The sequence below is a fragment of the Rhipicephalus sanguineus genome, chromosome 3 (assembly GCF_013339695.2).
Source record: "Rhipicephalus sanguineus isolate Rsan-2018 chromosome 3, BIME_Rsan_1.4, whole genome shotgun sequence".
Lineage (NCBI taxonomy): Eukaryota > Metazoa > Arthropoda > Arachnida > Ixodida > Ixodidae > Rhipicephalus > Rhipicephalus sanguineus.
Window position 1 is genome coordinate 187,595,482 of NC_051178.1, and position 14,046 is coordinate 187,609,527.

General features: G+C 43.5%; 1 protein-coding gene and 1 long non-coding RNA gene across 11 annotated transcripts in view; one reads left to right on the forward strand and one right to left on the reverse strand.

Moving 5' to 3' along the window:
• Nucleotides 1-9,855, reverse strand: part of LOC125757720 (uncharacterized) — an 18,744-nt gene extending 8,889 nt beyond the window's left edge. Inside the window, exon 1 of the long non-coding RNA XR_007415468.1 lies at nt 9,626-9,855. This is a non-coding gene — a long non-coding RNA (uncharacterized LOC125757720). The remainder of the gene's footprint in view (nt 1-9,625) is intronic.
• Nucleotides 1-10,042, forward strand: part of LOC119387853 (transcriptional coactivator YAP1) — a 202,753-nt gene extending 192,711 nt beyond the window's left edge. For 2 of the 10 annotated variants that reach the window (XM_049413708.1, XM_049413703.1), the window contains 3 exons: nt 2,722-2,959; nt 3,561-3,667; nt 6,089-10,042. In XM_049413708.1, the coding sequence (XP_049269665.1) occupies nt 2,722-2,959; nt 3,561-3,667; nt 6,089-6,169 (426 nt within the window). In that variant the 3' untranslated portion in view covers nt 6,170-10,042. Of the gene's footprint in view, nt 1-53; nt 84-2,721; nt 2,960-3,560; nt 3,668-6,088 lie in introns of all 10 variants that reach the window. The other 8 variants (XM_049413704.1, XM_049413711.1, XM_049413710.1 and 5 more) reach the window with 8 other exon arrangements.
• Nucleotides 10,043-14,046: the final 4,004 nt, after the last annotated feature.

The window sequence follows — 14,046 nt, forward strand, 5'->3', positions numbered from 1 at the left end:
TGAGGCATGCTACTACAACTCAAAAATTGGCCTGTTTTTGTTGCTTTTTGCAGACGGCATTCCTTGGAAACTCCGCACGTAATGTGAGTGGATGCAAAGTTTTGCCCCATTTGCCTATTTCGTTGTTGGACCACGTTGCTCTGCTTTGAACCCCATGCTGTCCTGCAGTCAGTGTGCATTTTGTGTGCAGATGCTTTTGTGTGAAACTAATAACCTTGTAGCAAAGGAAAAGTCATTGCCGTTTCCAGTGAATGAAATAGGCTAATGTGTATTTTTGTAGCCTTAAGGGGGCACTGACATAAAATTTCAAGCTCGAGATGTGCCCTTCATTCAATTGCTCGGAATGCATAGGTTTTCTTGGCAAACTTTAATGGCGTCCATCACCTGGAAGTTATTATTTCGAGGCAAACAGCCTACGAAAGCTTAACGGGGGCATTCAGCAGCCTGCGACATCGACATTGCTGTGACGTGTTCGGTGTGGGCATACCATCCTGAGTGCTGATGCGTTAGTAGTGATGACGTCGACAATCTGAGTGTTTTTATCATTCCTCCGGCGCCTGAAAACGCTCTCACTCCCACTGGTTCTACCACTGCGTTTCTACCCCACCTCATCATGTTTGTTCTTCGTCCCGCCGCTTTGAATGGTTTTGTCATGTGCTCGTCAGTCAGAATGTTGGAGAACGATTGTGTGCTGCAGTTGTGTTCTTAGAATGCAGAAAAAGCAGAAAGAGTGCATCGTTCATTACGCGTACAGTACATGCTAACATGGCCACAAGCTATCAAACGTATAGTGGAATATCATCGCCAACAAGGAACACGGAGATAGCATTAGTGTAGAATTTTAGTTTGTCCTAGACTTCTTTACGTAGGTGTAATACCGTTTTACCCTAGCCGTAAACGTGAGAGGCTGAATAGGTGGGGCTATCTGGGTGGCACAAAGAAGAACCTGTCAAGCACAGAATTATTCTAGACCTACTGGTATTCTACTTCCTGCTGGTGTACATTCGCAGCATGACATAATTCCGAATGCGTTGCTTTGTTATAACTTTTTTTTACATCAAGGACGTTACAAAAAACGAAGAGACGTGCATATCTATGAGCGGCACAACTTGTCGATCGAATCATCGCACAGTAACCCAATATTCCGTAAGTCCTTTGCATATACCGGAATGACGTACACGCTAAAAATTATCTGAAGCATATAGCTAAGCATGGCCCAAGTGTGCATCCCGATGACCTCCTTGTCGCTGCTTGGAACGATGTTCATTTCTGAATCACTGCTTTGCAAAGTGCCGAAGCTGAAATGCATCGCGACATTGCGAATCCAGCGATTCCAAATTACAAACTGTTGCCTTCATCGCTTGTCAACACTGTTGATGATGACGACGTCGATGCTGTGGCAAATAGCAGACGAAATGTCAGCTGAACCTGGCGTCACTTTTTTCTGTTTAACGCGATCAGCTGGGGCACAGTCAGGAGGTGGCTGCGAGGCAGCGCTGCCAGCTCCACAAATTGGTGGGCTTTCCACCCGTTTTGAATCGTGCTCGATACTGGTCATATTAATCAATATAACAGATAGTTATTTGTCCCTCCATTGCATTCCGAGTCGCACATCGCTCCCAGGGTCGAAAAAACTACACCAGGATTAAAAAATATTGCCCTGCGTAAATTTATGATGTCAGTGCTTCTTTAAGTCATAGCAGATAGTTATGCCATCGTTCTTTTTTTTTTACCATTTTAAAGTTTTAGAAAGCGTACCCATCACGTGTAAATGGAGCGTTATGTCTAACATATCCTTGCAGTACTTTTGTGACTGAAAGAATGTTTACCATATATTAAATAATTATGGTGTTGCATTAGTCCAAGGTGGTTACAAATATTTAGCAGGAACATTCTTGGGCTGACAATGCTATCATGTTCATTAAGAGTGTTCACTACTGATTGAAATATTATATCGTTAATATTTATAGTGATTGTTAGTCTCCCTATTTGTTACTTTCACAGTGTGCAATGATACAAGCTAGGTTGACCTTACGCAAAATTGGTGCAAAAGTACGATATGTTTCGTTCTTGAAGGCTAGTAATAGACAAACATATGAGAACTTGCTTAGTGCAGCGAGCCACTTCACTAGGGAAGCCATTCTTTACAGACTAAAGATTGTTCGGACTCTCGGTAGGGTTCTGCATGTGCATAGAATCTTCTTTGTTCTTGACACTCCATTTATGCTTATAATTTGAGAATATGAATAGTAGTAAGACGTACTAGGATGTCAGCATCATTTTATATTAATTGTAAACATGGTTGTTCGATGTTTGAAAGTGTTCGATCTTCTATTACTTCTGACACTTCTCAATCCTCATTTGATTCGGTCTCAGAAATAACCATTTGCAGGTCCGTATCTTTTAATTGGCTTAAAGTCTTGGTGCACAACCTTGTCCGTTTTCCATCCTCATTAGCTCAAAAGTGGAACACTGTAGTTCCAAGTAAAACAGATTTGACAAAGACTTCCTTGTGACATGCGGTGTGCGGTAGGTACACAAGATTGAGGAACTTCAGGAAGCTTGCTCACCATTTTGAGAGAAAGTGTTTCAGCTAAGCTGTGCGTGCAAAAGTGTGCCAAATTTGACGGAAACGGTATGCTAATTTGATGGTTGCATTAAAGTGCGGACATTGCATTGGCTCCTCTTTTTCACTGCGTGTCATTTCTGTTTCGTGCGTAGGAGATGATGCTGCGACGTACACTGACTGAGGAGATCCTCCCAAGCCCAACGTCTCCTACTGCAAGCGACGTAGCTGGAGTGGGTCCCACAACAGACCCTTTTCTGGGTGGTGACTTCCATTCGCGCCAGGAGAGTGCAGACAGTGGCCTTGGGCTGGGCCCAAACTACTCGTTGCCACATACTCCGGAGGACTTCCTCTCCAGTATGGACGACAGCATTGATGCCGGGCTGAATGATGGTACGTCATTAAGGGCCATGTGCTTCCTATTTTTGCCTCCTTTTTTTCACCAGAGAGTGAACTTGCTGACAGTGTTGGTGTTTAGGACACTCTGGTTGCTTTCCTGTAATGGTGGGACAGTTAATCACCTCTCTGCTCAGGCCTCACTGTTGGTAGTCACACTAGCAAAATGACTGTGATATATTTCGTATGTGTCATGTATCATGACACATAATGTCTCTTCTGTCTAATAGCACTCATGGAGCTCTAAGAGAACAGTCTTTCTTACTGATCATCCGCTTATGCTCTCCTTCACTGTCCCTAACACTGTACATGAAGTTGGCTCTAGCATTTTTTCTACTGTAACAAACTTTGATAGCTGCGCACAGAACGTGTTTTTATTAGAAAGTTGAGGCAAATGTTCATGTAAGATGTTTGAAGTATAAATTGAAAACACTTGGTATTGGGTAATCGGACAATGATACAGCGAGCCACCACATCATGTCCTGTTCTTCGGCTCTTGTAACTACTGGTTTATTTGTTGTGTTTCATAATTCAGTATGTAGTAGATATGTATTACAGTCCTGGACTTATTCTTCTTTCTTAATTTATTTCCTCACAGATCCCAACAACCAGAACAGTGAACTGAGTTTAGACGGCCTACAAGGCACGGGCATTGACCTGGGCACAGAGAACATGGACTCGGATGATCTCGTGCCCAGTTTACAGGTGAGCAGGCATTGTCTTTGATAGTGTTGCACCGGTAGGTTGATACATTTTGCCTCTGACCAGGTTGCAAACGTGTAATGTAATGGCACAGATGTTTGCATCACGTGTGATGTTGCACGCTTATCTCCCGCTTAAGGTTCAAGCATAAGTGCATTTTTGAAGGATTACCACACTACTAAAGCAAGGCAGTAGCATTTTGGCAAGGATGTGGAGATTTTGCTACACAGCAAGATGAGATTTAACACTGTCATTTTTGTTTCTGCTTGGCTACGAGGCTTCAGTAATTTTACAGATAAGAGAATGAAGAATGAATAAAATTATAAAAGTCTTCAAAGACTACACATTGGCATGCTATTTTTTAATGTTGCTATTAAATTTCACCATTATCTTATCATTCTTATCTTATCCATGAGTTCTTGCCCTGTATACCATGGCAGCACATTATTTGTACTGACTGTGTGTAGTGTGAGACAGCTGCAGTATGCACTTGTAGTTAATGATTGGTAAAAGTGCTGCTTTTGCTGCCAGCAGGGATACTTATTTTAGTCTGCAGAAAGCCTAAGCACACTACACATAGTGTGTGCTTATCAAAATCATAGTATTACATTTCCTTAAGTCAGTCACGGTTTTTCTAAGGTAGGCAATACCATTTTGATTGTTAACCACCTGACAGGACCAAGGATCTTGACCAAGAAATAGGAATGTTACAGTACAGTTGCCAACACTTGTGCTCATTGTTCAGTTTGAATTGGTCACAAATGATTGTTCATGATAAGCAGTCCAGCTGTGCAAGAGACCTATCTGTAGGTGCTCAGTAATATTTGTGAAGATGCATATTTTACTTCCGAGTTCCCTATGGTTGGATGCATGCTGAGCTACAGTGCATGGTTATATGTGTTGTCAAAATAATGGAGTTACCAGCAAATGCATGTGAATATTAACTACAGCTCTGAAAAATCGCAAGAATTGTGTTTACGATAGACTCTCAGTAAATGGAAATTTCTTAAACGAAACTGCTGCTTAAATCGGACAACTGCCTCTGATATGGTTGGTTTTGTACTTCTATTCTGCACTCCTGTTCATCTCTCAGTAAACGGAACACATTTTCCTGTTCCCTTCAGGTTCCGTTTAACGAGAGTCTACTGTAATTACAGCATCTCGGACATGTAAACGTTTCCTTACCCGTTGACTTCAACTTTTGCTGCTTCCTCACCCTAATGTGTTAGCGAACGAAAGCAGCTAGTGCCTCCAGCAGCGTCAAAATTTCGTTCACTCGCATGCGCTTAACAGGCTGGGCACTGCACTGCATGTATGTTGCAGTGCTACACCTTGGGTCAACAGCGACGAACTAATGTAGCCTTCTCTTAACGCTGAACCTCGAGCCATGCCAATAAAAAAAAAACTACAGTTAGGTTTGGCACCTAGGCCAGTTGTATTAAAACTGGACACTGCAAAAAGTGACAGATTTGCCAGGCCATTCGATGACTGGTAAACAATGCAGCAGCGTCCCATGGAAAGGATCTGTGCTGTTCATTAGTGCTTGCCCACATACCATGGCAGCATGTCATCTGATCTTCACATTCTGTGAAGCATGGCCACTGTAATGTATGAATATAGCACATATTTGAAAGCGGGACAGGGCAGCTTGGCCCATTCAACAAATGTCCACTGTCAATGACAAGTCAAGAACGAAAAGAAGCACCTCTTCGGAATGTGTGATGCAACCTCTGGGAGACCACATGGGAGAGAAGCCGCTATGGTATCTCAGCAGTAAATGAACATGCTGCAGCTAAGCCATCAGACCCGTAATTTAAAGGCTGGCACAGCTGGCATGCACAAAGCATAAAGAACAGCACATCAGTCAGTAGCACAAGCGAGTCGACACTTGCCTTATATGCCGCTGAAACATCATTAATTACTTTTCTCTGAATTGTCTCACAAATTTGCGCAGTAATGTTGGTGACACACTTTAAAAGGCCTCATACAGTCAAGATGGCATAGTCCTTACTACCCAAAAGAACACTACAGACACAGGCTTTAGTGACCAAGTGACCACACTTCACAAAGCATTGCGGTGATTACTTCAACTTAATTGGATGCACACACCGAGTAAGAGATTGAAACTGAGTAATGGCAGTTTGCTGGCTTGCAAGAAGTGAACGCAGACGCGCACATGCACATGCTACAAGGGGACAAAATAAGCAATGAGGATTGGCTGGCACATGATACCGACCCACTCTGAGGTGCGTTTGTCACTGCATTCTTGACCTGTCACTGACTACAGTTCACGTGACCTCCGTTGTTCAAGCCACAAAGAGCATTCTTGCTCCAGCCACTCTGTGCTGTTTTTGCGCACCGTGCCACAAAACCCAGTAGTCTGTGCTCACTGTGCACTGTGTGTTCTCTTCTTTGCTTCCCTAGGAGGAGCTGCAGGGAGACCTTCTGTCAGACATGGAGGCATTGTTAACGTCCAGCAAGGACAGCGTGCTCACATGGCTTTAGGACAGTGCCTGACAACCACTCTCCTTTGCCTCCCTTCTTTCTCTGCCAGCTTTCCACCAACTTCTTCCTCGGACTATCTCCCTTCTGAGAAAAAGCAGACTGGTGCACTGCCATTCAACTTGGATATTTCATCGGAACAAGCCCAAGTCATGTAGGCCAAGAAGCGTGAACACCCTCTCCGTGCCTTCCAGTGCCTTGTGTTCCCACCAGGAAACACTCGTAGGCCGTGCTGTTTTCAAGGTTTAACGTTCAGCTTTGGATAGCAGACCTGTGCCTCTTACGTGCAGGGTTCCACATGAGCCACTGCTGTCCACTTGAAGTGCCTTACATTGATGAATTTTAGATGCACCTATTATTGATCAGCAGTTCAGCTGAGGTTGGATTCACAGATACCTTTGCATGTTTAGAGGGACAAGTACCGTCCATTATTGATGATAACTTTGTGTCGAGCGAGTGCACAGTCAGTGCACCATTGAGTGCATTGTGTCGCACGAGCCGAACTTACTTTAGACCTGTGTGCCTTACCAACACCGCATGTGTATTGTCTTTGCAGACGTGCATGCTTGTGTGCCTTATCAAAGTAACATCTACTATACACAGCTTTTGCTATTGTGACCAGAATATAACGTGTGAAAATTTGCTTTCTGTGGCAGTGAGGCTGCCATATATTACCCTTACTACTAAATGTTCTCGTGCATGAGAACGACGTCTGCTATTTCACTGCTATTTTCGAAGCCTTGAATTTCAACGCAGTATTTTATGCTATTACCCCCAAGTGTTGTGACTTAGTGCAAGGGGAGGCTATGGGAGGGTGTTCTGCAATCGTTAAAAACAGCAGCAAAAGGTACCATGCTTGAACGTCCCTTCCTTTTAAAACTTAGAGTCCCGTCTCTGTGTAGAGGCAGGGCTTGCTCAAAGTGTTGCCTCCGTAGAATGTGCCTTTTGCAGCCTTGGCTCAGATTAAACAGCTGAGTGCAAGGCTCGCTGTCCACTTATTGTGTGCCACTGTTATTCTCGCACATACCTTATACTGAAGGGGGCAGTGTCGCTAGGAGCAACACATGACCTGCATCATCTTTTTACTTTTAACAAACTGTCTGTTGTTGTATCAGGAAGTACTATCAGACATGTCAAGCAATAACAAGGCCTTGTGCAGCACCCACTGGCTTGTCCCATGGGGCACACATATTCGCACCTATTTGTTCCTACGTTGTTTATCCTTGTTTTTCTCCCTTCTCCTTTCTCTGTTCTCTTGTTGAAAGAGGAACTTGTATATTTGAGTTAGCTGCATGACTGAGGTTGTCAGCGTCCATTCCATCCATGAATAGAGCTCCTCTCCCTTTGTGAAGCTGTCTGTGACTGATGAGGGGCAAGGCTGATTGCCAGAACCTATGGTTAACACAGCAGCTTCTTGGTACGTTGTGCTGACTTCAAAAGCTCGCATAATGGCAGCTTTTCAGTCTGCTTTTAATGTCTTGCAATGACCTTGTTTTGAAGTTAATCGGCATAGTGCCCGTCATAACATTTTTTTTTGTCACTTTTGTTTATTCAATTCAGTACACATATAAGCCTACCTTAGTTTCCTTTCTTTTTCTTGTCCTTTTGTGCAGAGGCACGACATATGTATGCCTCATTAGTAGCTTCCTTTTTCTATACTTTTTATCAAAGACTTTAGCTGAGGATATGGTTTGTTTTGGTACACGTTTTTAGTAGCCCTTATAAATGCTTATTATACCAGAAAAGTTATACTTTTACTCGCTTGATTTCAGCTTATTTTCATTTTGCCAATTGTAACCCTTGAAGCTGGTGGAAAAAACTGCTAACCATGGTTCTGCCAACAGTCTTGTTACCAGTCCAGCGAATGTGCTTTTGTGTGCAGGGAGAAAATGTTATTTTTCATGTGTGCATGCATGTGTGCGTATGTGTGTGAGAGCGAATGGTGTTTTCTTGTTACATTGAGTTCATCCACCATGTGCGGCATGTGCAAGAGCGCCAGAAGGCTCGTGGCTGTAATCTCGGAGCCTTGCTTGTGTCGTCACTTCTGTCATTTCTTTTATACATCGCTTACCGAAGTGGAGACTGAGATGAAGGTTGTAAGCGACAAAAAGGAAGAAAAAAGTAGGAGGTACCACAAACTCCTGAAGACCTGAAATCATTCTTTTCTTCTCTCCTTTTTCTTTTCATGAATGACATGTAAAGGATGCTTTTGAGTGCCAAACGTGTGTAAAGCACGTGCAATGTGACGCATCGTCATGGGACGCATTGTTTCGTTATTTTCTTCTTGTACACATCTCTTTTGTCCCTTTTTTTTCACCCTTGTACAGATGTTGTAGCTGCATTTACACAGCCACGATGGACCTTTGCTAAGTATGAGAAAAGATGACCTAAGTGCCTTAACTGTTCGTGGCACTTTTGTGTTGAAAGCCACGAAATGTAATAAAAATGAGAAAGGGCCATAAAAGATGAAATGTCGATTTCAGGGACAACTGGGTGTGTCCTGCTTAAGCTCCAAGAGCATTGTTAACTGCATTCTTACTACCTACGTGCCTTCTAGCTGTCCATAAGCTTGTTGAAACTCAATTAAGTGCTGAAATTAGCACGCTTGGCTGCTCTTGTTGACTTATTCCGTGGCATGCTAAAGTGATCCCAGATGCAATGCAATGGGTGAGTGGACAATGCGAAGCTGCAACCGTGAAGTTCGCCCCTTTTTTTGTTGCAGTGCTGTTTTACCGTACGATGTAATGCCTATGAGGATGTTGTCGCTGCACACGAGGTTCTGTTTTTTGCTCCAACGATCATGCTTTGCGTGATTTGCTTTTTGATGAGCAAACAGGCTAAAGTGACAGGTTTGTTTCATTTTTTTTTTTCGTCGGCAAATTGTCAACTTCTGTGAAATGGCGAGGAACGAAGGGAGCCCTCCATCAGTATTAGCGCTTTTGTGGTTCCGGGTGATCCATTGAGACTTGTCGCATTTAGGATTGACATGTCATCTCATTTATGGTTGTGACTGAAGAAGTACAAAAAAAAATGGACTGCTGCTATGTTCAAAGAAGCAAGCTAAGAAAAAAAAAGAAAGCAAAAATGTTATGGGTCACCAGAGAACAAGTATTATAGAAAAGCCTGTATTGTGAGTGCAGGATAAAGTTGGAGCTGGCCTTTCCTTCCTCGCATAGCACAGTGACGTAGCTTTTCTTGCTTCTTATTTTTTGTTCCCTTGTCCCCTTTTATATCTTAGACTGCCCATTCTTGTCACAAGGCATGCAGTGCAGCTTTGAAAGCCTTTTGCTGACAAACATCATGCCGACAAGAATGTTTGGTGCAGTCTCATGTTTGTGCAGCTATCTTTTTTTTTTTGTCTTACCGCTTTTAACTGACTCATTTGTGGCGGGTAGAGAAATGGAATTGTTTTTAGATGTCACTTGAGGTGTGCCTTATCTGACAAGTGCAATTGAAAACTCCTGAATGTGGCAGCCTTTGTGAAGCCACAGCGCAGAGCAGCTACCTCTGAATCTGGAAGAAACGGACATGAATTGCAAAGTGTCTTGTCAATGCTGGCTTGAAAGTTCCACTGTGCGACTGCTTGTTGTTAACCGCATTGCAGGAGACTTGTTGTGATATGCCCATCCCTCCCTTTTTTTATGTATATTATGTGTATTTTAAATCTCACTGGTTTTGGGGGAAAGGAAAACAAAAAAAGAGAAAAGGCGAGCGAACATGTGCTCGCAGTCAAAATTTTAACGTCTAGCTTTTAAAACAATTCATGTACATAAAAAAAAAGGCTTACTTAATTCCTCCAATATTTGTCATTGTTTGTATTTTTTTTCCCTTATGTTGGCTGTGAACCATGTAAATAAATAATTAATGTTCAAACAACCTCTGCCTACTTTTGTCGTTTTGCCTTCTCATAGTAAAGAAAAAAAGATCAGGTGGGCCTACACAAGAACATAATACAGACATGTAATATCTCTTTTACTCTTTGTTGCTGTTTGCGATGCTTAAGGTTGATGATAGGAACGAGTGTTTCATTAGAGACTAGGTGTTATGAAAAGATAGCGACTCATCCAGTGCTCATGCGCATTCATAGGTGTAGACAAGGGCAATATCTCTGGTGGCACTACAACGCTTTACTCTTTCTTTCATACTTGTACACTGTCTGGTAGGACGTGGGCTGTCTTCTCTATATGGCACTAGTTGCATAGAGTTTCTCGCAACGTTTCCCTTTGCCAACGCGTGCTACTCAGTGATTGGTGACAAAGGCTGCTTGTTGAAACATTACAAAATCTGGGATCAAGGCACTGAAAGTCTAAACTAGTCTCTACAAGGCCTTGTAAGAAGCTAACTGTATCTATGAGCAGTTCGTCCTTTGCTCAGTATTGCTGTAGCAGGAGGCTCATGAGCAGATGGTGTTCAGCAATGAATATAGGGGTCCTGGTACTGTGCATGCATTTTTGGCATGACTTCAGAATCTGTTCAGAGATAGTCAGATAGCCGGCAATCCTGTGATGATCTGTCATCATAGCAGTAACAGTTGGCTCCGCAGGAAACGCTTTTTTCAGTCTTATTGTGGGAAAAACATCGACAATCTGCCAAGTTCAAGAGTGCTTTCGTCCTGCTTCACGCCGCACCTAAGGGGTATTGACACCTTTTTTCGAAGGCGAGTTTACTATGCCATGCAAATCTCCTGTATGCAGCGACGGCTCTGAGCAAGTGTGAATCTCAGCAAATGCTGATAAGATACTTTATTTTGATATTAAAGTAAATTTTTCTATGGCTCACCTACTGCCATCGACACTAGCTTGACGTCAGGCTACAGTACTAATACTTCACCATGTACTTCACGCAGCAGTCTGGCTAGTTGTGATGACCACAGGTACCAAAACTTCCAAGGTGGCCGCTTGTGCGTCACTAAAACATTCAAGATGGCTGCTTGTGCATTGCCAACGGAGCAACGGGGTGGAGCGGCCGTGGAAACGTCACTATAGATGGCTTGCACGTGACGTCATGGACGCAGCTTCTGAAAGGAACTGGAGCTCCACGATGGCGGTTTTGATGACAAACAAGCTGCGTCTATGTGAAAACGACGCGGCAGAAACCAACGTTGGCAGAAACATCCCTGTGCGTGAATAATGAAAGAACCTGCATGTGATGTTTTAATAACATTAATGTGACATCGGAAACGTCACGTCCCCACATGCTGATGCTCCAACACGGTGCTTTCAGTGACGTCAGTGCAAGCCATCTATATATTGTGCGAGCACGTGACAAGAAGCTCATACCATGTTTTGACGTCAGGGTACAGTAGGAACTGAAACTAGCTTTTAAAAACATGCTGTAATTACTTTTTCAGGGTGCACTCGCGCTTAGCACTATACCTTTTCTGGGCTCTTGAGGGCTCGGCCTTTCATTTGATGCAAAAAAAACTACAACTGAAAATTTTCGTGTCAGTACCCCTTTAACAGAAAGCCAACCAGCCCAAACCACTACTCTAAGTTACTGTCCTAGAGCAGCGCTTTACAGTAGAAGTTTACATGCATTAATGCGGTGTTGTCACATATCGCATTAGCTAGTCCAGTGGCCTTTCATTTCTTCTTTATTACTTCATCGTATTTTAAGTTAGACATGAGTATTTGAATTGCGCCATGTGTCAACACTTCACCAAGGAGGAATTTGATGTGCTGTGCCAGCGAAAAATTGGTGACATTCATGGTAATGTATCGCCTTTATTTTTATTCTGAGCAGACCTAGGGCATATATATATATATATATATATTTTTTTTTTTAGGGGGGGGGGAGGTCAAGCACACTTAATGTATGCTCGTGCATGTGTTTGTGTGTGTGCGTGTATATATATATATATATATATACACATGCAAAACAAAAACATCGGGTGGGGAGTCGAAAGCCCTCTCCTGGATACGCCAATTAATGGAGCAGACTGTTTAAAAATCGCCCGCTGCAGGTGTATCAGCTAGTTATCTTCACGGATACATACAGGGGCGTAGCCAAGGGGGGGGTTGGGGGGGTTGAACCCCCCCCCCCGAAATTTTTCAGTTTTGCTTGCATATATATACACGCACACATACAAACGCACGCACGAACATACATAAAGTATGGTTGAACCCCCCCCGAAAAAAATTTCTGGCTACGCCCCTGGATACATATACCCGAGGTAGGCGTTATTTGCATAGCAAATCGCAGTTTTGAGTAGGCCAGCTTATCCGCGCGCAGGTTCTGCGAATGAACTTTCAAGAGATTCAGAGACTGCAGACAGAGGCGGGAAGAACGAACTCAGAATTAAATCAGTGCAGGGCGACATATATATTTCTCGTGAAAGCGGGCTGTATGTCCAGTGGCGTAACTAGATAGGACGACGCCCATGGCAAATATATTTCTGCACCCTTCATGATGGTAATGATAGTGATTATTAATATATTATGATTATTATTATTATTATTTATGTGCAAGAAAAAGCCATCTGGCTGTTAGGGGCAAGTGAATGAGCAGTTTCTTCATTGATTGTTCACTACAGCGGACTAAAGCAGTCTTGCACATCCACGCATCGTACGACGCACCAGAAGTCCACAAGGTTGATGATGATATCTGGGGTTTAACGTTCCAAAACCACCATATGATTATGAGAGACGCCGTAGTGGAAGGCTCCGGTAATTTCGACCTCCTGGGGTTCTTTAACGTGCACCTAAATCTAAGTACACGGGCCTCAAACATTTTCGCCTCCATCGAAAATGCAGCCGCCGCGGCCGGGATTCGATCCCGCGACCTTCGGGTCAGCAGTTGAGCGCCATAACCACTGGATCACCGTGGCGGGGTAGAAGTCCACAAGGTTAGAAAAAATGTGAAAGAAGAAATGGACCTTGCCGCTGTCCTGTTGTCGTCTCGCTTTGCATGAAAAGTTCGTAAATTACATACAACCGCACAAAAGAGATCGACGAAGTAGGCATGTAAACAGTTCTCATCGTTTTTGGCTACATCACCATGAAATGTATCGTTTAAAATTATTTATTGCGTACATCAAATCTGCATACTATGCCTACCAACATTTTTTTCTATCAATGCTAATGATGCATTCAAAAATTCGTTCCGGCCAACCCTGTTGTCGCATATTTTTCTTTTGCGGCTCCGGGGCTCAATTTCGTTGTGAACAATGGTGGCCAAGAAAAACGCGTTCTTTGTATTTGACATGGCGCATGCGCATTAAGGAAGGAGCTGTCGCTCTCTGGACACATTTCCGCCGTCGGCTGCAGTCTAGACCAGGGGTCTCAAACACGGCCGGCCCGCGGACCTCTCGCTAGCGAACAGCACGTGACTGTCTTCATCGCATGTTTTTTATTATTATTATTTTCTTAATAAGTGAGCTACACAGGCATGACTTGTCTAAAGCATTTTCTCCTTGAGGGTACCCCTGCGGTCAACATGTGTTGATACATTACCGTGAAACAAAACTCTATATAGTATTTCAGAATCGTCGTCCAGATCTTAGTCATTTTTGAGGTAGATATAAGTTGTTCGAATCGTGGCGCCAAACTGCCTTCAGAAATGACCCAATGGGAGATAGTGGAAAGTTATTTCAAATGGCAACGTTATCCATTTGAAATATTAACCTTTTTATGTGTGTTTTGTGCCTCATCCAGAGTCTATATCGACCAGATGACGCTGATACGAGGAAGGGGTTGTTGGAAGAGTGTGGGCCCCACTGATTTCGAACCTGTAGGGGCGACCTTTCCGCGGGGCGCTAGCGCCCCGTTTGTGTCCTCAGGAATCCCCGAGCGCATGTCGGGAGGACTCGGCTCGGCGCCCCCTTCCAAGTGGCGCCCGGGGCACTTGTAACCCCCCCCCCCCTAATTGCGCCACTGTGTATG